Source organism: Onychostoma macrolepis, chromosome 08 (genome assembly GCF_012432095.1).
Source record: "Onychostoma macrolepis isolate SWU-2019 chromosome 08, ASM1243209v1, whole genome shotgun sequence".
Taxonomy (NCBI): domain Eukaryota; kingdom Metazoa; phylum Chordata; class Actinopteri; order Cypriniformes; family Cyprinidae; genus Onychostoma; species Onychostoma macrolepis.
Window position 1 is genome coordinate 1,916,907 of NC_081162.1, and position 22,434 is coordinate 1,939,340.

A 22,434-nucleotide genomic window follows, 5' to 3' on the forward strand; every position below is an offset into this window, starting at 1 on the left:
GTGTTTAGCAAAAAATAGTAATAATCCAAAAATAATAATAAAATATACTTTTGCTGATTAATAACAATAATAATAATAATAATAATAATAATAAAAATCGCTGTAAGGTTAAATAAAATGTTATTCTGGCATGGCCTGGGCGATGACGAAACGTGATCCACAACTTTCATTTTGGCACACGGCGGTCTGTGATTGGCGCATCAGAATCCTTCCTTGATAGGGATTGGCTGTTTGCACACGGAGGCGGGACTTGAGCAATCAGCCGCAGCACACACAGAATGAGCTAGAAGAGCGAGCGCCGGAGATGTTTAATGCAGCGATATCATAACTGCTCCTAAAAACGCACATCAAAGACGTGTTTCTGGCGAAAGGATTTGGAAGCTGCTCACCGCCCGAACGCAGTCTTGTAAAGTGAGTATACGGAACAAAAATCATCGCACTTCGACATACGTAATGTTCAAATAAAAGCTTGTGAATGAAACAATGTTTCGATGCAGCGTCGCGTCACAGCCAGCGCCGTAGAAACATTGTTGCAATTTAACGAATCTAGCGTAGATGAGCAATGCAATGAATGACATCGTTTATTTTAAGACTAGTGCTGTAATGTTGCATGAATATATGAACTCCAGCAGTCTGTCACTGCAGACGCTGTTGGGCATCTTTGATCTGGCCTACATACATACATACAGCAGCATCAGCATCAGCATCACATCACATCACATCTCAGATCAGATCAGATCAGTCCAGCCCATAAACAAACATCACAGGAAGAGGAACTGATGTTTCAGGTCACACTGGGATTCAGTGCCACGAGGGCTCGAGTCAGTCTGTGGATGCTGTTGAGGATCACACCATATGTGGCTCTTTCGTGTCACATTTATCATAGCTTTACATTCAGGTCCAAAATTCTGCTATCACTAGTGAAACTGTTTCTGTTTTGCACTTTTTATTATAACTTCATACCCATACTTCATACATTTTTAATTTTCACAAATAATATGGTCAACATAATAATGAAAGTGAAAAGTAAAACGCAATGTTTCATCATGTTCATCAGTCATGAACCATCAGGAAATATCGTGGAATTAAAAAAATTGGTAAGACTTTATTTTAAGGTGCCCTTGTTACACGTTACATGTACTTGCTATTATAATAACAATAAATTATACATAATTACATGCAAGTTAGTGACCCTAAGCCAAACCTTAATCCTAACTCTAACCATACAGTAAGTACATGCAGTTAATTGATATTACTCCGTAAATGTATAATTACAATGTGACAAGGACGCCTTAAAATAAAGTCTAACCAAAAATGTGAAAATAGCAGGCATGGGGAAGTCATGGAAATGCATTTATCTAAAAAATAAAATAAAATGCTTATTGCTATAGTGACTATAAATTTTTCTTATTTATTTGTTTATTTTTTGAACAGCAGTTTTATTTTCAAACATTGTCAAACAGGTTAAGACAACAGTTCAATTTTTCATTATAACTGAAAAAATTAAATCAAAGATTACCCTTAAAAAAATAAAATAAAATAAAAAATAAAATACAGCACTAACAAACTTGTCTATATACTCTCAATGTCCATCAGTTCCACAGAGTCACTATCTAGACTCTCAGAACACTTTCCAGATGGACCAAAATACATGAAGTTTGTTTTTCAAAAAATAGGTAATCTTTTCTGAGGCAAGGCATGAGGTCATCCCCAGGACTTTCTTCTTTCTCCCAAGAACATGCAATTACACGTTTAGCTTCCAGCAAACAGAGAATTAACAACAATCTTTCATGTTTGGTGACACATGTGTAATCAATGTAATGGGATCAAGAGGAGTTTGACTTAACCCCAAAACAATGAACTTTAGTGCATTCCCACATACGGTGGAATAAAGTTCCCTTCTCTTGTTTACATTCGTAGCATATATCAGGAATATTCAGGTTGAATGTAAACTTTTCCAGTTTAGCAAGAAATTTCTCTATAAAATGGTTTGTCAAAATCTTTATCCAGTAATCATACACTACAGTAATCATAGTAGTAATTGTGACTCCGGAGCACAGAAGCAGTCATAAGCAGCTCAGCTATATTTGTAGCAATAGCCAACAATACATCGTATGGGTCATAATTATCTATTTCTCTTTTATGCCAAAAATCATTAGATATTAAGATCATGTTCCATGAAGATATTTTGTAAATTTCCTACCGTAAATATATCAAAACTTCATTTTTGATTAGTAATATGCATTGCTAAGAACTTCATTTGAACAACTTTAAAGGAGATTTTCTCAATCCTGTCCTGAAGAAGGCTTTGTGCCAAAACGCGTAGATGTACTTTTAACTATTTGTAATGATTTAAGCCCAGCACATTAAAGGCTTTTTATCTTACCCCGTGAGTGCCTTGGAAGTATTTCGTCTACATAATTTGATCTTTACCTCTACTATACCCAATGAGCACCAGGGGCTTTATAAAGAAACCCGTGTAGCACTCTCTGCTTCTGTTTCCTGAGTGATTTTCTCAATATTTCGATTTTTTTGCACCCTCAGATTCCAGATTTTCAAATAGTTGTGTCTCAGACAAATATTGTCCGATCCTAACAAACCATACATCAGCTTTCAGATTTACTGTTATGACTGGTTTTGTGGTCCAGGGTCACATATTGATTGGCTGAGAGTAGCCTGGGCTCGTGTGTAATGCATTAGTGAGGCGTGGCAGTGAGATGAGCGGTTCTGGGCTGTCGTGTGAGGTCTGAGTGATCTGGACGCTGATGGCCGTGTGTGCTGTGCAGGTCGGGATGTGCTGGTCGTGGCCGCTCGTGTCTGCGCTGGTTCTCTGCTCTCTCCTGTCTGTGGGGACGGTGAGGACGGCGCCCTGTCAGACCTGCCGCAAACTCACAGACAGCTTCATCAAGGTCTGGGCCATCTCATTCACTAGCTATTAATCATTGTGATATGATTTTTGAAGCTCACTTCAGAGTGAAATAGTATATTCAGTCAGCTTCCCTTGTTGAACAAACAGCATATGCTGATTAGGTATGTTTTGAAGCACGGCAGCTAGTTTGAGCTGGTTTAAGCTGGTCTTAGCTGGTCCTGAGCAGGAGCTAGTTGCTTAAGACCAGCTTAAGACCAGCAGCCAGGCTTCAAAACATACCTAACCAGCATATGCTGTTTTTTCAACAGGGTCCATTTACATGAGAAAAAAAACAACACACACGAAAAAGACAAATGTCAGCACACTGAAATTAAAGGTTTATTCACAAGAGGTTTCGTCAGGCACAGTCCCCATCCTTTTTTTGTAAATAAACTTTCTAGAGCTGCAATTTTTTGCCATTTTAAAAAACTATTTAATTAATAGTAAATGTGCAGACATCTGTCTTTTTGTTTTATATGAACATGTTCTTTTATATACACACATATAACAAAACATAATAATAAACAATATTTAAAATGATTTGAATATAACATTTTAATATAAAAGTCCTAAAAATAACAGAAAACTTACTGTAATACTTGTGAGTCCTGAGACAAGGAAGAACTATGAAACTAATCTAATCATCAAAATCAGAGTCTTGTTCAATTTCACCTGTAAATTCTTTGCAAATATATTTGTGTGTAATTTCTGCATCATTCTCTAAACCTAGTGTTAAGGTTTTATATGTTGACAAGAACGTTGTAGCATTGAGTTCAGATGATGGTGCTTGTTTCTTTAGGGTTTGGAGCGAACAGCCAATAAGAATTTCGGAGGAGGGAACACGGCTTGGGAAGAGGAGAAACTGGCAAAATACGCACGCAGGTAAACATCTGTACTGATCCGGCTCGCAGCGTTATTACAGAACAGAGGATTACCATCCTCATACATGTGATCTTAATGTTCGGTCTGCAGCCTTTGTTTCAAAGCCTGTTGTGTGTGTGTGTGTGTGTGTGTGTGTGCGCGCAGTGAAACACGTCTGTTAGAGATCGTAGAGGCTGCGTGTGAGAAGTCTGACTTTGACTGTAACAGACTGCTGGAGCAGATAGAGGACCAGGTGGAGACGTGGTGGTTTCACAGGTGCCTGTCTTCTTTTGGTTTTTAATTTACATTTTTACCCTTTCCCTGAGCCATGCTTCACTGACACTGAAGTTTTTGATGACTGTGTGAACAAAGATTGTATGGTTTGCTTGATGCTACGTTTTTAAAAAAAGAAAGACTTATCTAACAGGTTCTGTTCAGAGTGTCATTTGGCTACTTGCATATCCTGAGAGAATGAATTATTATCTGTTTACTCTGGGTGAGTCGTTTAATGTCATAAGATGTTAGTGTGAAGTGTGGAAATTGTTAACTGACATGCGAGATGTTGTATGCATGAGAATGTGTTGTGTGTGAGGTTACAGACAGCAGGAAGCTCCAGACCTGTTCCAATGGCTGTGCATTGAGGAGCTCAGACTGTGCTGCCCACCTGGACACTACGGGCCTGAATGCACAGGTGATCTCACACACACACACACACACCTGAACAAGACCAAACCTCTGTGTGGAACAGCTTTTATCCGATGTGCTTGTTGCACCACTGATCTAGTAATGGATTGTGTTAGTCGAAGCTTGTCAGAATAGACAGGACCATCAGAAACGGTTGTGAAATCGTCGCTGGATTTTGAGATTTTGCACGTTCTAAAACCAAATGAAAATCATGTTATTACTATTACCATGTCATTTTATTCAATAAAATAAATCTGGTTAAACATCTTTTTGTACTATTGGCCCCCAGGCTTGGTAATTTGAGCATCTCTGCCTTACCATAAATCAAATAATGTAATATTTGCTCAGATACACAAACCAGCTGATTGGCTCTCCCATATTTTCCACAGAAGCAGTGGTTTGTTATTTTGACTCTTAAAGGGACAGTTCACCCAAAAATGAAAATTTGCTGTTAATGTACTCACCCTCAGGCCATCCAAGATATAGGTGACTTACTTTCTTCAGTAGAACAGTAAAGACGTTTTTAGCTGAAACTGTGGTGCTTGATCATTCATAAAATCAATCAGTCAATGATGGCTCCTGACACTTGAGTTAAAAAACAAACCAAAAACCATGCAAGACAAAATGAATCCCTGTGGCTCCTGATGATATACTGAGGTCTCGTGAAGTGAAACGATCAGTCTGTGCAAGAAACCAAACATTATTTACAACATTATTATCTGTAATCCATACGCAAACAGGGACATTTTTCCCGTTCTTTTCCATTTCAAACTAATTCACCAGTTCCTTTGTGTAATCACGCAATTATGCAACATATACACAATTATATTAAAGCATCCAATAATGATATGAAACGTGGATATTTTACATGTTTAAAGCATATAAAGTGAATAAACTTGTCTTTCACAGCTCACTTTTTCACATAAACAATGAGAAACCGTAAAAACATTCATTCACACACGTGCATATTACCTATCAGTCTTCGGTCCGAGTTGGAGTTGGAGGAAGGGCCCTTCAGTGGTTTAAGTCCTATTTAACGAACAGAAGTTTTGCAGTTAAATTGGGTGTCTGTCGTCATCGGCTCCACTTACCTGTGGAGTTCCTCAAGGGTCCATTCTTGCTCCCCTTCTGTTCTTGTTGTATATGCTTTCCTTTGGGATCTATCTTTAGAAAACATGGTGTTTCTTTTCACTGTTATGGCGATGACACAGATTTATATGCCATTTCAAAAGAATGACAAGAATGCTTTAACTCCACTTCTGAATTGCTTAAGGGACGTAAAAAGCTGGATGGCCTAAAATTTTCTGAAATTGAACGATAATAAAACAAGATTAAACAGACACGCAAGCACAAGCTTATTACACCGATTTTGTTTTCCCTCAAATGGTTGCCAGTTCGTTTCCGAATAGAATACAAACTTTTAGTGTTTGTTTTTAAATCCTTAAACGGCTTATCTCCAACATATCTTGATGCCTTAGTGAAACGTCACACTTCTGCTAGATCCCTGAGATCTTCTGATCAGCAACTTTTAACAATTCCCAGATCTAGATTAAAACTTAAGGGTGATCGCGCTTTTTCAGTCGCTGCACCGAAACTGTGGAATTTGTTATTTGTGAATATTAGATCAGCTCCGACTATCTCTAGTTTTAAATCATTGTTAAAAACGTATTTACTAACTCAGGCTTTTCATCTCCCTGTGTGCTGAGTTTTATGTTCTTTGCGTCTTTGTTGTGTGGTGCGATGTTATTGTCTGTATATTTATGAAAATGTTTTTCTTTATCTTTGTACAGCACATTGGGCAACAATGGTTGTATTAATCTGTGCTATAGAAATAAAATGAAATTAAATGATTTCAACAGATCTGTGTCAAACGGTTCAGACTTATTTGATGAACTGATCCCTTTAAAGCTGGGCTGAAGTTCATCCTTTTGTGTGCCTGTATGGTATTTTCACACTGTTTCTGCGCTGATAGCTGTGTGTGTGTGTGCAGAGTGTCCGTCAGGTCCTGGAGGAGTGTGTGGAGGTCTGGGCCGCTGTGAGGGCGAGGGCACGCGTCTGGGAGACGGAGACTGTGTTTGTGACCCGGGATACTCGGGCGTCCTGTGTCAGGACTGTGCAGATGGATACTACAGAGAAAAGAGCTCCAATCACACACAGCCACCCTGCTCAGGTAACCGTCATGATGCACAAACATCTGATCACTTGTGTGATTTGGGAATTCTCTATATGTGATGTACACTCGTACTTGCTGATAAACTTCCACTTTAACTGGAGCGAGACTCATATTTGACTGATATGCAGGTTCACGTGAGGAAGTGTTGCAGAGAAAGAGTTGTTGCAAAAGAATCACTGCTAAAAAATCTGCTGCAGGGCTAAAATGGATTAGAAGAAAGAAATGAATGTAGTAAATGTTGTCAATCCCAAGCATTGTATTTCGGTTGACCTGCTCAGGCAACGTCATATATGTGAGGATATTGACTGTAAATTCAAATCTTTCTCTGTTGTATGTAGCTTGCCATCATTCCTGTAAAAAGTGCACAGGACCACAAGACAACAAGTGTCTGGACTGTAAGCCTGGATGGATCCTTCACAGCAGCAAGTGTGTCGGTGAGTTACAGGCTCAGGACATGTCAGATTCAGAGTTCAGAGACTGAGTTGAGTTGAGTTTATTTGACACAAAAAGTAGTAATTCGCTGTTACAACCTTCTTGTCAAGGATAACACAATAAAGTTACAGTAACTTATTTCCATTGTGGTCCTTGCTTTAAAAAGAGAAGAAAATCCTAGTAAAAAAATCCCATAAAATAACAAACAGATCAACAATTCCTTATACGTTTTAAGACATCCTATCTAAAAACAGCCTCTTCACCCTTATTCTGAAACCCTCACAATTTGTTAATACCATCTAACGGCAGCATATTCCATTCCTTAGCACCTGAATATTTAAGTGACCTTTGACCATACAGTGTCCTGTATCTACATAAATTAATATCCATAATGCTCTGTCTGGTAAAATGACCATGTCTTACATTAACCCACGAAAAATAAGAATTAAAATATACTGGAGCCCTATCATTAATGATTTTATGTACTATTTTTAATTTCTGTAATACTAATTTTCTTTCAATTGGTAACCAACCAAGCTGTTGAAAGTGTATATTATCCACATGACTAAAACAATGTAATCCTAAAACTAATCTTATCAATTTATTCTGTGATTTTTGTAACTTTATCATCCAAGTTCTGGATAAATCGGTCATCCACGAACAACAAGCGTAATCAAAACGGCACTGAACTAAGCCTGTAGCAAGTACCTTTAAACCATCTCTATCCAAAAAGCTAGCATATCTTGCTATAAACGTAACTCTAGCATTGACTTTTCCAAATACTTTCCTAGCCATACTAGCCCCACTTAAATTATTGTCCAGAACACATCCTAGATAATTGACCACTGTTTTATTAGTTAGTTCATACCCATCAACTTTGATTACCAAATCATCCTCCTTACCCAATTTATACTTGGACCCAAAAAGAATAGATTCTGTTTTTCCTAAATGTAATAAAAGCTTATTTTCCGACTGCCAATCCTTCACCTTAACTAACTCTTCACCTAACTTTTCTTGAATTTTATTAGTCTCCTTCCCAGAAGCCAATAAAGCAGCATCATCGGCATATAAGAAGATATTACACTCACAAACAGCCTGGATATCATTGATATATAATAAAAACAAAAGAGGACCTAATACACTACCCTGTGGGACTCCGTTGTAAACTGTTTTACTCTCAGAAAGCATCCTTCCAACTTCTACCCTTTGCTCTCTCCCTGATAAATATGAAGCCAACCATGATTTAACTATATCCGATAAGCCCATAGCTCCTACTTTGTCCAATAATATTGAATGGTTCACCGTATCAAAAGCTTTTTGTAGATCTAGCAGGACCACACCACACAAATTACCTCCATCTATCTCTTTTCTAATACAATCTGTCAAAAACAATAAACAAGTGTCTGTTGAATAAGACCTTCTAAAACCAGACTGGAAATCATAAATTAATCTATTCTTGCTGACGTAATCATAAATCTGTTTATGCACAACTTTTCTATTATTTTTTAAACAACGCTCAAAATAGAAACTGGTCTATAATTACCGGGATCCAGTCTATTTCCCTTCTTACATAGTGGAATTACTTTAGCCATCTTTACATCTGCTGGTACTATTCCTTTCTCAAAAGAAAGATTCACAATATGTGCAAAAGTAGGTGCAATAATAGTAGCTGCGTCCCGTGAAAACTTTGCTGGGATACCATCCAAGCCAGTTGCCTTAGACACCTGTAACTGCTCTAACATGACCGCAGTCTCTTCTGAAGAAACCTTACGAAAAGAAAAAGAGTTTGGCAATACACCCTTTCTTTCGTAAAACCTTCTGACAAATTCAATCCCATAGCTTCCCTTACTCAGGGAAGCTGTTCCACTAAATTGGTCGCTACAGATGTAAAAAAGTCATTCAATTTATTTGCAACTATTCTTTTATCATATTCTACCACTCCATTCACATCTAACCCTATATTAATTGAGGTAGGTTCAGATTTTCCCATTGGCACCATCTTTTTTAAAACCTTCCATAACGATTTAGTATCCTCAGTCTTACATTTTAATTGATCTTTAATTAAATTACTCTTTGCTACTTTTATTTTATCCTGTACTAAGTTTCTTAATACTTTATAGTAGTGTTGTCACGGTACCAAAATTTCAGTATTCTGTACCAATACCAGTGAAAATCCACGGTTCTCGGTACCAATTTCGGTACCACATGCTAATTAAAAAACACACTATTTTTAATAATAAAGTCAAACAAAAATAAAATGTACAAAAATCAATGCCATTCTTTATACTTATTTAAATTGTGTTTCAAGTTTTTCCGCAAGTAATAAAAGTATGACAAACAGTACACAGTAAAGTTTCACCCAAATTTAATTTGTCTTTTAATTAATGAAATTTAAACACATTTGGTAAATAAAGGAGATTTACTATTAAAATTAAAATATGGAAGAAATATTGTGTGATTATTTCTTTAAATATAAATTATTAATATTTTTTCAACAGTAGTAATAGTATCACATATAGTAATATATTTCTGTCACAGTGTCTTTAAGATGGCGGGTTGCCGTGAATACATTTAAATTTCTGTGTGTAGCTATATGATATGACTCTGGTTTTACGCTGGTCACGTGAAGTGACTCTCAGAGCAGTTCTGTAGATGTTGTTTATGTATTTATGTCCTCATTGAGACGGCAGATGCTGAAATCACCGCGAGCGTCACACGCGTTTCAGTGTGTGTAGTAAAAAAACAAAAAAACAAACGTGTCTCTGCCATTCATTCACTCACACAGAGACTCGCAGAACATGCGGGATTCATATCTGAATCGACTTTTGCGGCTTAATATTTACAGATACTAGTCCACGTCGCGATTTGATTTAAGTGTAATGACCTACTTTTGATTCATTCATCCAAACTTTGACAAATTCCGTGACATTCCGTGCTAAACTGTAAATTCCATTTTTAAACTAGGTTCCGTGATTCCGTCCGCGTTTTCTGCATCACGGAAATCATAGGGCCGTACGCGTCAAGAGACCGGGTTGACCGGGTACTCGGTACCACCGGTACTTAAAAAAAACCTGGTACCGTGACGTTTTCATTTTTTTAGTACCGACTTGGTAACGAAGTTTTGTGACCCTTAAACTTTGATTTATAACGTTTTCTTGTACAATATATAATATAATGATCACTAACCCCATATTCAATCACTCCTTGCTGGGCAATATTCATTTTATCAGAAACTAAAATAAGATCAACGGTACTCTCTCCCTTTTCCCAAACTCTGGTTGACTGATTAATAATGACTGAAGTCATGTTTGTCTCAAACTATCCAACACTGACTTCAAGCAAGAGATGAAACATCTGTAGTTAATTATTCGCTCTTATGTTGTTCCAAACCCATATGAGCTTCTGTGTGGAACACAAATGGAGATTTACAACACAAGCACACAGTGACCGGAGGCTGTCAGGCTAAATCTAGAGCTGTTAAGTAGGGCTGCATGATTAATCAGATTAAAAACGAAATGGTAATATGGCTTAGTGTGGTTATGAATTTGCAAATGCGCTGTTTCAGAGTGAAGCAGTGTCATGGTGTTTTTCCGTGTCTCAGAGCGACTCGATTCACAGTAAACTCCATCTCTGCATCTGCTCGGAGTTTGAGCTGCTTTAATGTGCTTTTAGAAATACAGCATGCACCAACCATCTTCTCATACTTGTAACGAGAAGCGCTTGTCAACAAAAGTGAAAAATCTATAAGGACTCCCTGCAGTTTTCCTTCAAAATAAAAGTCAGATGTTATAATAATGTTTGAAAATGAAGAAATAAAGACAGCAAATGTTAGAAAAGTAATGTTACAGTTATGTAAATATTTTATTTTACTTAAATACTCAATTTGTATCTTATATTAAAATATTATAATATTAAATGTGCAGGGTGTTCACAGACATGCAATATAATATACATAACTATGTTTTCAGATGGGGAATCTTACCTTACGTAATGAACCGTTAGGTTTTTATTTCTATCTACATACACGCGGGTTCCCTTACCTGGAAGTCTCCATGTTTCTACAGTAGCCCTAAACGGACAAACTGCTCTACAGAGCGTGTTTCGTCAGTATGTTGTTCTTGCGAATAAAACACTGACACAATGATGAACAAGAAACAATAATATTCTCAATAACATATCAGTTTACTGAATAATTAAGTAAATATAATTCCTTAATTTACCTTTGTAAATAAACCCCATTCTCTGCTGTCTCAGACGATATCTTTGTCCTGTGTCGTCCACTGTATCTTCTCGATGTGTAATTCGCAACCTCGCCGCTAGATGCCGATAAAATTTACACACTGCACCTTTAATATTTCTTTTCCTCCTCCTTCTTCTTATTTTATAGCCAAATTAAATATAACCACAACATTTTGGCCGAGTTATGCCAATTGATCTACAAACAAGCACAGAAAACCAGGAATCTTTTTTAAAAATTGCATTCGCAATTTCACAATTAGATTTGTTTTTCATGAAATTGTGCAGCCCTACTAATGCCGTAAAAGTAGACTTGTAAGCTGTATTCCTGTGAAGGCAGTGTGAGGAACAGACCAAAACTAAGGTCTTTCTTTGTTGAAATCTTTATCTCTGTAGAGCTTTGCGTGTGAATAGTGTGGATATGTTTATGATACTATTGTGAGCTGATCAGACATACTATGAAATGTCGTCGTGTGGAAGAGATTTTTTGTGGCCCACATTAAGTAATTCAAGTTTTCAGACAACATTATGCTGAGTGAATTTACTAGATTATTATTATTTTCAGCTGGAACAAGATGTTTCTAGATGACCCCTGTTCTGCCCGCTCTATCATCAGTTAACTGTTGTATTCCCAGCTCTTTATCACTGTGTGTGTGTGTGTGTATGTTTACTGCAGATGTGGATGAATGCGGCACTGAATTGGCTCGCTGTCCATCCAACACGTACTGCTTCAACACAGACGGCTCTTATGAGTGCAGAGGTCAGTCTCCCGCTAATGCTCACTAATGCATGCTGTGTGTGTTTGAGTGTGCACTCATATAGCTGTGTGCAGGCTGTGATCAGGCCTGTGTGGGCTGTATGGGAAGCGGACCTGCTCGCTGTAAGAAATGTGCTCGAGGGTTCAGACTCACTGGAGCGAAGTGTCTAGGTAAGTGGATCATTTCTGGACAACTTCTATGAACCTTACATGAGCCCTGGTACATTCGATGCTTGTGAGATGGCTGTTGATATGATGTTTGGTCAGAGTCTCTCACTGCCTTTCTCAGACATCGATGAGTGTTCGGAGAAAGCCATCGCATGCCCTGGACTCAATGAAGCTTGCGTTAATGAGGAGGGATCGTTCCGCTGCGAGTGTGCCGAGGGCTTCATTCGACGGGACAGCATTTGTGTGGAGAATCTGCCACCGGGTGAGTAAACGCACGCAGATGTAACGATATTAAAATATCACGATACAATATTATTGCAATATGTAGTCCATGATACAATATTTATTGCGATGTTTAGAACGAAAAAAAAGACAAATGAAGAATTGGGAAAAAAATATAAATTTTGTTCATTTTAAAGTTAAATTATTCTATCTAATGCACTTTGAGAGTTCAAAATTAAGAGCTCCAACTAAGAAGACTTAAGTCAGAAAAAAGTCAGTGAATTGACTTGTACCTGGGACACAACCCTCTTTTTATTTGTGATATACTGTCTCAGTCTAAATTACATTCACACTGGTGTTTTAGGAAGACAAACAAATTAGAATATAATCATAATAATAACATCAATTACAGTAATAGACATACATTTTAAAACAATTGCACTGTAAAATAAATGAAAATGACTAGGCCTATTTCATAGGTATATAATTTTTTCTTTACACTACAGTAGGGAAATTACAATAATTCTGTCCTAATTTCTACACTTGAAAGATATATTTTTGGACTGCAATGCATTTAAACCGCTAGCTGTCTGCCATTAATACTGCACTTTTAAGCTTTTATTTTGACAGAAACAGCAGTAGAGCTTTTATTTTGAAGGAAAACTCCAGCTTCAGTGAAAACAGGCTTATAAAAACACTTCTCACTACGCATCTGGTGAAATGCTGTAATCAACTGCCGCAAAAATAAAGCCTAACTGGTGGCTGTTGTGTTCCTAAATGCACGCTAAACTCACAGAATGTGCAATAAACGAGTTCACTGCATTCATTCAGAATTAAGAAGAAAAGGGATTAAGCCATATTGTGCTTTCGGTTTGAGTTCGTTTGACAGATACTGTGCCAAAGCATAATGGCCCAAAACAAATACAGTGAGGAAAATAAGTACTCCTTGGTACTTAACCACTCCTCCTGGAAGATAACCACTCCTTGGTTATCCTGGCTGTGTGCTTCGGGTCATTGTCATGTTGGAAGACCCAGCCTCGACCCATCTTCAATGCTCTAACTGAGGGAAGGAGGTTGTTCCCCAAAATCTCGCAATACATGGCCCCGGTCATCCTCTCCTTAATACAGTGCAGTCGCCTGTCCCATGTGCAGAAAAACACCCCAAAGCATGATGCTACCACCCCATGCTTCACAGTAGGGATGGTGTTCTTGGGATGGTACTCATCATTCTTCTTCCTCCAAACACGTTTAGTGGAATTATGACCAAAAGTTCTATTTTGGTCTCATCTGACCACATGACTTTCTCCCATGACTCCTCTGGATCATCCAAATGGTCATTGGCAAACTTAAGTCGGGCCTGGACATGTGCTGGTTTAAGCAGGGGAACCTTCCGTGCCATGCATGATTTCAAACCATGGCGTCTTAGTGTATTACCAACAGTAACCTTGGAAACGGTGGTCCCAGCTCTTTTCAGGTCATTGACCAGCTCCTCCCGTGTAGTTCTGGGCTGATTTCTCACCTTTCTTAGGATCATTGAGACCCCACGAGGTGAGATCTTGCATGGAGCCCCAGTCCGAGGGAGATTGACAGTCATGTTTAGCTTCTTCCATTTTCTAATGATTGCTCCAACAGTGGACCTTTTTTCACCAAGCTGCTTGGCAATTTACCCGTAGCCCTTTCCAGCCTTGTGGAGGTGTACAATTTTGTCTCTAGTGTCTTTGGACAGCTCTTTGGTCTTGGCCATGTTAGTAGTTGGATTCTTACTGATTGTATGGGGTGGACAGGTGTCTTTATGCAGCTAACGACCTCAAACAGGTGCATCTAATTTAGGATAATAAATGGAGTGGAGGTGGACATTTTAAAGGCAGACTAACAGGTCTTTGAGGGTCAGAATTCTAGCTGATAGACAGGTGTTCAAATACTTATTTGCAGCTGTATCATACAAATAAATAGTTAAATCATACATTGTGATTTCTGGATTTTTTTTTTTAGATTATGTCTCACACAGTGGACATGCACCTACGATGACAATTTCAGACCCCTCCATGATTTCTAAGTGGGAGAACTTGCAAAATAGCAGGGTGTTCAAATACTTATTTTCCTCACTGTATATATTAAAAACTACACTTTTTGCTCAGAAGACCTATCGTTTCATTTCATGTGACCACGATAATTTTGAGACAGTTTTGCTATCACGATATTGTAATATTGACAATATCGTTACATCCCTACTGTTTAGGATGTAGTAGTAAGACACTACAATACAGCAGTTTTGTCCTGATCCCTCAGAGCTTGTCCTGTGCTTCTGTGGGGTCTCCACACTACAGTATTACTCAACGTTTAGGCCCTTTTTTGGGGAGAAAATGAGCTGAACAAAGCATGGATGTATATTAATATTAAAGCAATCAGTCTGCCATCATTTACTCTCACGTCATTTCAAGGTGAGATAAACATCAGCGATGCTTTGCCACAAGCAGGAACTGCAGGAGCAGCTGAGGATGTGATTTATTCCTGTTTATGGTAGTCGTTGGTGGCCAGAGTGCTCGTATTGTTGGAATCCCTCTGCATCTTCAGCAGGTATCTCAGGGTCATGAGCGTTTCGCTCCTCAACCTGTACGCTTCACCTGAGTGGGGCAGTGAAGACCAGATCAGCCTTGCCCTGCAGAAACGGTCCAACTGTCATCTCTCATAAAGCCTTCTACACCGCACGATTATAGCAATCCTATAAGATCATTGCAGATCACACTGTGCAACATGAATCTAATAAAATTGTGTACCTGTACTCGTAGGCTACGACGCATGTTACTATAGAAGAATAAAACGTCATCAGCATGCGCTAGTGGTAAACAAAAAGAGCAGGATTAATCACACTTTGGCAATTGTAGTTTATATGTGTGCTGAAAAAAAGTGGAATCGTCGAAAGAGGAAGGGATAAGAGCTTGAGGTAAGCAGTTTTAAAGGGGACATAACATTAATATCATGTTAATCTTGAGTACCTATAGAGTAGTACTGCATCCTTCATATCTCCAAAGAGTCTTTAGTTTTATCATATTTATAAAAGAAAGATACAGTTTTACGATTCTCTCCGAAAACAGCCGTGCTCCTGGAGGTGGCATGCTGTGGGCAGAGCTAAAGAGTGACGAGCACTTGCGCCAATCACCAACAAAACAAAGACATTTGATGCCGTTTCACTTACCATCTGCAGTTCCAGATCATGACCGGGATCTTCTCCATCTTTCAGTATCAAACGATGTGCAATTCCAGCATTGAACTAGGCTTTGTTTATAAAACGTTCGTCAACAAACACACTTGTGAAACTCCGTTGCTGCCCCAGAAAAACAAACTGAATCCACTGTTCACATAACACTGGGTTCTTTGGGAAGCTGAAGAAGGTTATCTTTCCCTTACAACCAAAAACACACTTCTTTAGAGACATTCTTCCCGAGCAAGTCCCGTGCAGTGCTGCCAAATGAAGTGCGTTGATGCTCTGGTCGATGTGTTTTCTCTTCCGGGAGAAGTGCCCATACAAGGAGTTCCACCCTTCATGACGTCATGAAGATCCATGATAGAAAAAAACTTTTCAAAATGAAACTGGAAGGAGTATATTTGGCACAGAAATAGTTCTACATCCAAATAGTTTTTTGGCTGGTCAGTAAACGTGGGTCGTAGCAGCAAACACCGTGCGATGATTATGCTGAATTTCTGACGCTGTCAGAAAATTATCGCTGGCTATCTTTGTTGGCAAGACCATGACAAAGGGTGTCTTTGAACCTCTCTCACTGTACGACACAGGAGCACCGATTAGGAGGCATGATCATAGAAATCACGATTGTTTCACGATGCCAATCTTTTGTCTGGACAGCCAAAAATCGTGCAGTGTGTCTCTGGCTTTAAACACAACCACCCTGAGCTAGTCTCTGCTGCTGCTGCTATCTACCTGGTGGCCTTTCTCAGGCGTTTAGTTTCTAACCCATGCTTCTGTGGCTCCATGCCATCCTTTAGTAGAAGCCTTGCCAATCAGATCTTGATACTTAGCTTTCTTCAGCTCATGAGAGATGGCTAGCCTACCAAGATGGTTTTTGTGCTCCTGGACAGAAGAACCAAGTGTAGTCACTACCACCTCCTCTGGGAAGACAAGCTTCTTTTTGAGGTCAAGATGCTTGATAAAGAATAAAGGGCGGAGTACTGTCAGTTCTTCTTAACTTTGGAATCTTGTCTCCTTGCTTTAGGAAACGGGACTCCTCTGGGTGGTGGTGCCTGATATTTATTGGCTTTTGACCCTCTGACAATTTCAACATGAACCTTGTCAGGTCTACATCCGTAGCAGCCTTCTCCCACTGCCATGGGACATCTTGCTTGCAGGATGGATCCTCGTCCTGGCCCCAGATCTTTAGGTTGGTTGGAGTTAGTAATAGGTCAGCTACAGCATGCAAGAAGAAGGTCACTTTGCCTTGGTCAGCACTCCAGAGCTCCTTCCAGGACAGCGATTGCTCGAGTGCCTGATCCCACGGCATCCATTGCCCCTGAGAGGTGAACCCTACTGCTCTTAGAAGCCGGTCTTCTTCTGTAGCCTCTCGGACTCTCTGCACTACACGTGTCCTCCTGCTTTTGGCCTTACTCCAGCTTTTGGTTTTGCAGTTTCCCAGTCCCAGTCGTCCTTGGCAGACCATGCCAATGATTTTGTGATGTTTCCAGTATGATTGATTCTGCTTCCCTCACTGCCTGCTGTGGCTTCCACTTCATTCCACACTTGACAGTTGGTTTGGTTGGCATGTCCATGTTGAACTTTCTCATCTTTAGACAGTGGCAGCGTGCCGACTGCTCTTGCCTTGGTGGTCTTGAATTCTTCCACCATAGATGAGACTGGTAAACAGAGCTCTGCGGTCTTGCTGTGCAGATTGACTGAGCTGAAGGTCGGGGAGCACCCAGCCATCTCCACACAAACCTGCTAAACAGCCTCTCCATCGCTTCCGCCTGAGTCAAAGAGAAATAATATAGCAGGAATGGCCACTTAAACCTCACAAGCGAGTCCTCTGCACAATCTGACTTTGCTGCAGTTGGAATTGAACTGCTGGTTCGTCTGGTTCAGAGGAGAACTGACCCCCGACTGAGTCTGGTTTCTCCCAAGGTTTTTTTCTCCATTCTGTCTCAGAGGGAGTTTTGGTTCCTCGCCGCTGTCGCCTCTGGCTTGCTCAGTTGGGGACACTTCATTTCCAGCGATTATTGTCGACTTGATTGCACAGATACTATTTAAACTGAACCGAGCTGGACGATGACATCATTGAATTCAATAATGAAATGCCTTTAATTGAAATTGAGTGCTTAATCTTGTCATTTTACATTATTGACACTATTTTCCTATTCTGATATTGGAAAGTTGCTTTGACACAATCTGTATTGTTAAAAGCGCTACATAAATAAAGGTGACTTGACTTGACTTGACAAGCAGCTGGCTGTTGTCAGTTTCCTTGAGCCAAATGGTCAGTTGAGCTTTGGTATCTTTAAGATTGGTGCTGTCCTTGAAGAGTGCAGTCATAGCACTGTCCCAGGCATCACATTCCTTGTTCTTCAATAGTTGGAATCTTGGCCCCTTGAATATTGAAGATCTTCCTCAATGTCTTCAATATTTCAGGATACACAGGCCCCTAGATTTCCCTGGTTTTAAATTGCACCCGTGACTATGTGGCCATCTTCTCCAGTGAACTTAGGATCCGGGTTCCAGGGGCCTCATTTATAAAATGTTGCACAGAAACCATCCTAAAATTGATCTTACGGTCATCTCTCAAATATGTGTACATGTGATTCGTAAAATGAAAGTACGTACTGAAAATGCATGTATGCATCTCTTTCAGATGTGAAATCTATGAATTGTAAATTATCTTGAACTTGCACGCAACTGAATGGTTTCAGCTCTCTGCCTTGCAAACGACTCCTAATTAAAGTCATTGACATATAAAAGATCACCAGTCCTCATCCAAATCCTTTAATTTAGAACAGCGAGCTGCAAGAACAGCTTACAAACCTGCAGTACTCCGGCAAGAAAAAGTGTGTAGGTGTCTGCTCAGACCCTGACATGACGCTAAGCACTTTTCCACGTTAAAGACAGTTTTTACAAATATGAGCGCTGGCGTGGATTTAAGCGCGCACACACTCTAAGATCAAATCTGAGCGTACGCACGCTTTATAAATGAGGCCCCTGGATCGAACCTGTATGACTTTTTTCTCAGGAACATAATAGAAGATATTTTAAACAATGAACACCAGTTGACTTCCATTAAATGGACAAAAATACATTTCTTGTTTGGAATGACGTAAAGGCGACTAAATGATGACAGAATTTTTGGGTGAATTATTTTTATTAATATTATTATAATAATTCATAAATATCATTAAGGGTGGCCTGAGCTAACATCGGCTTGTATTAACCAAGTCAAATGACTGTCCTTGACAAACAGTCACATGGGTTTTTCTTTACACGTTGGATGAATCACGTGACTTTGGTCACCACGTGACATTTTAAAATGTCAAGCAGTTTGAAGAAACAGTAAAGTGATTATGGCGAATTATCTTTACAATTTTTATGTTAGGACATTTGTATCATTTTGACTGTGTGCACACAAGTCATTGTATGTATGAATTGCGTTTTTAATGTATTTTTTTAAGCATGACATCATTGATTCATTGATGATCAGTATAAATGCTGACTGTAGTTTCGCAGGTACTCATTTAGTGTACTAAAACTTTAGAGAAAACACTACTCGTGTAGCCAGTACAGGCATATCATCGTACACGAGTAAAGCGCGAGTTACACACCTGATGCACATTCTGTGCTCTTCATTTATCGCTCAGGAAGTGAAAGAGAGGGCAACGAATATAAAATTGTCCATTACGTTCTGACCAAGAGTACTTGAAGGAAGCTCCTAATTTTGATTACGATATAGGGTGATTTATCTCAATTTAGATGGTGACACATTCTGAGAAAATGAGTTCTTCTGTACACTTACCCAGGAAGACATGCTGTGTAACCTCTTGGTTTGTGTTTTCACAGCGGGGCCAGAGAAGGGCTTGTTTGATGACATGACGGATGACGAGGTGCTCGTTCTCCAGCAGATGTTCTTCGGCGTGGTGATCTGCGCTCTCGCTACTCTAGCCGCCAAAGGAGACATGGTCTTCACGGCCATCTTCATCGGAGGAGTGGCTGCCATGGCAGGATACTGGCTGTCAGAGAAGGGCGACCGCGTGCTGGACGGCTTTCTTAAAGGACGCTGATGGACTCCGACAGGGTGACGCCACAGAAACGTGAAGCTCTGGGTTTGGTGAGCGCCGCAGCTCTGGGAATGCATGTCAGTCAGGGACGTTTAGCACCGGACTGGAATGGCAATAGCAGTGCTGCTGATTAAAGCTCTGTGGATGATGAAGCTAGTTTATAACACTGTGTTTCAACAGTTCAACTGCTGCTGTATTTATGAGACTCCGCACGGTTAGTAATGGATATGTTTGGCCAAACCCCAAGAGACGTACTGTATGCAACCCATTCAGGTAGAGGTACTGTACATACCGGCATTCACACTACATTATTGTCATTTACACCCATTTATACATGGATACTGTGTTCCTTTTTAAAATCCGTCCCAATGCATAAAACTATTTATTTGAAAGATTTCTGAAGTGACAAAGCTTGACAATTTTTTTGGCACAAAGGACGCTCCAGAAGTCTTGTTTGAAATGCTCCCAAATGCATGAATGCAGCACTGTCACAGAAGATGTCCAGTGTGTTCACTCTCAAACCAGGACCATGTGATTGTGTGTGTGTGTGTGTGAGAGAGAGAGATAGTGTCTTCAACATCAAAGGCAAAACGATTTCAACAGGGTTCCCACTCTTTTTGTTCCATTAACACTGGATAAGTTTTTTTTTTTTAATTTTTTTTATATTGGTGTCTTTGAAATAGACCAGTTCATGAGCTCGTTCAGCAGATTTATTGAACCATCACAAATAAGGCATCACTGTGGCTTTCAAGTTTTAATGTCCTTGCACATTGAGTCTGAAATTTCTGCATGCGTTTTTTCATTTTCGTATTCACCATCCTTTCCTATCAAAATGCATGCTACAGATGCGAAAACGCAGAAAACTTAAACCTGGTCCGAATTTTTTTATGACGGACGAAAGTTTCGGAGGCAGTGTGTAAACGTGATTGACACAATGTGAGGTCGTATTTATTTTTTAACGTGCAAAAATTTCAGACTCAATGGCCTTTACTCTTCACAACACAATATCTACCGAGCACAACTAGAGAACGTGTAGGCCTAGTCATTGAGATTTTACTCACTTTATTTTTAAATATCACGACCAGGAAAACACTGAAACCACCATTTTAAAGCTAGCTGATTTTCTCTGGCTGTGGGAACCCTGTTTTAAATATGCAATTGGTAGAATACAGTAATGAATGTGATTTTACTGTTTAGCTGAGTGTACTGTACCTGCAGATTCAGCACATGTGGCCTTCCAGTCATTTCTTTGACAGATGTTTTTAGTTTCAGCACAGGCGGCTTTAGTGCATTGATCATATCCTATCTGCATGCTTTAACTTCTGCTTTAAATGAAAATGCAGAAATATTTCATCACAGATTCTATTTGTCTTGTTTGTCATATTTATTTTTTGTCCAGTGTGAATATGCCCTATAATGATAGACAGTGGAGATGTGGGCATGACTTCTGCCAGCCTTAATGTGAATTATGTTTTGAGTTGTTTTATCACCTGTTGTTAGGGTGGAACACCTATTGATTTAATTAAAAACCTATTTAATTGACTTTGCTTTACTCATATATAACTAGTGACACAGAACTCTACAATAGAAAACGTTTGAAACTACTTGAACTCTTTTACAGGCACACTATTTAGCATTATGAACTCCACACAAATTTTTGTCTCACTTTTTAAAGTAAACATGACATCAGAATTGTGATCGACTCATCTGCGCATGCTACGGCAAAGAACGTTTTCATTAAAATGTAATAAGCTTCTCTTGCTCTAAAAACAAGAAACTTGCTTCAAGTTCAAGACACTGATGCTTGCTCATAGAACAACCACAGGCTCAGCACCCGCCTACATGCACTCACTATTAAGAATCTACATCCCCTCCAGAAGTCTGAGATCTGCTCGTGAGCGACGCCTCGTGGTACCATCACAAAGAGGCTCAAAATCACTCTCCAGAACATTCTCGTTCACCATTCCTGGCTGGTGGAATGATCTTCCCACCCATATTCGGAGTACTGGATCCCTGTCAATCTTCAAGCAACAGCTGAAAACTCATCTCTTTCGACACTACTTGACTTCAACCTACACATAAAAAAAAAAAAAAAAACTCTTTCTCCTTACTTATTCCTTCCCTTGCTAGCTTGTACTTATTTAAACAATGCCTGAGACTTGGTGTTACAAGCACTTCCTTTGTCGGATTGCCTCTTCAAGATGAATCGCTTCATGTGTTCCCCAAATTGTAAGTCGCTTTGGATAAAAGCCTCTGCAAAATGACTAAATGTAAATGTAAAACAAAGCTTGGTGACATCTGTTGGTAAGTTGTTTCAAACTCTTTCTCCCACCTGTTTCACATTCAATCAATTCCACACTGATGAAATGAAGTCCTGTCTACATGTCTGTCCTCAACAAATACTCATATTTTGGTAACACTTTACAATAAGGTTCATTAGTTAACTACATTAGTTAACATGAACTAATAATGAACTGCACTTATACAGCGTTTATTAATCTTTGTTAATGTTAATTTCAACATTTACTAATACATTATTAAAATCTTGTTAACATTAGGTAATGCACTGTGAACTAACATGAACTAACAATGAACATCTGTATTTTTATTAACTAACGTTAGCGAAGATTAGTAAATCCAGTAACAAATGTATTGCTCATGGTTAGTTCATGTTAGTTAATACATTACAATAAGGTTCATTAGTTAGACATTAGTTAAAGTGTTACC

The 22,434-nt window shown here is 39.1% G+C and overlaps 1 protein-coding gene across 1 annotated transcript; it reads left to right on the forward strand.

Moving 5' to 3' along the window:
- Position 1: 1 nt before the first annotated feature.
- On the forward strand, positions 2-21,373 carry LOC131545859 (protein disulfide isomerase Creld1). Its single transcript, XM_058785055.1, has 11 exons — positions 2-411; positions 2,787-2,909; positions 3,708-3,790; positions 3,935-4,045; positions 4,369-4,460; positions 6,444-6,623; positions 6,965-7,060; positions 11,971-12,054; positions 12,127-12,222; positions 12,341-12,481; positions 19,490-21,373. Exons 2-11 carry the CDS (start codon positions 2,793-2,795, stop codon positions 19,708-19,710), a joined length of 1,221 nt encoding a protein of 406 aa, XP_058641038.1. The 5' UTR covers positions 2-411; positions 2,787-2,792; the 3' UTR covers positions 19,711-21,373.
- The last annotated feature ends 1,061 nt before the right edge of the window (positions 21,374-22,434 follow it).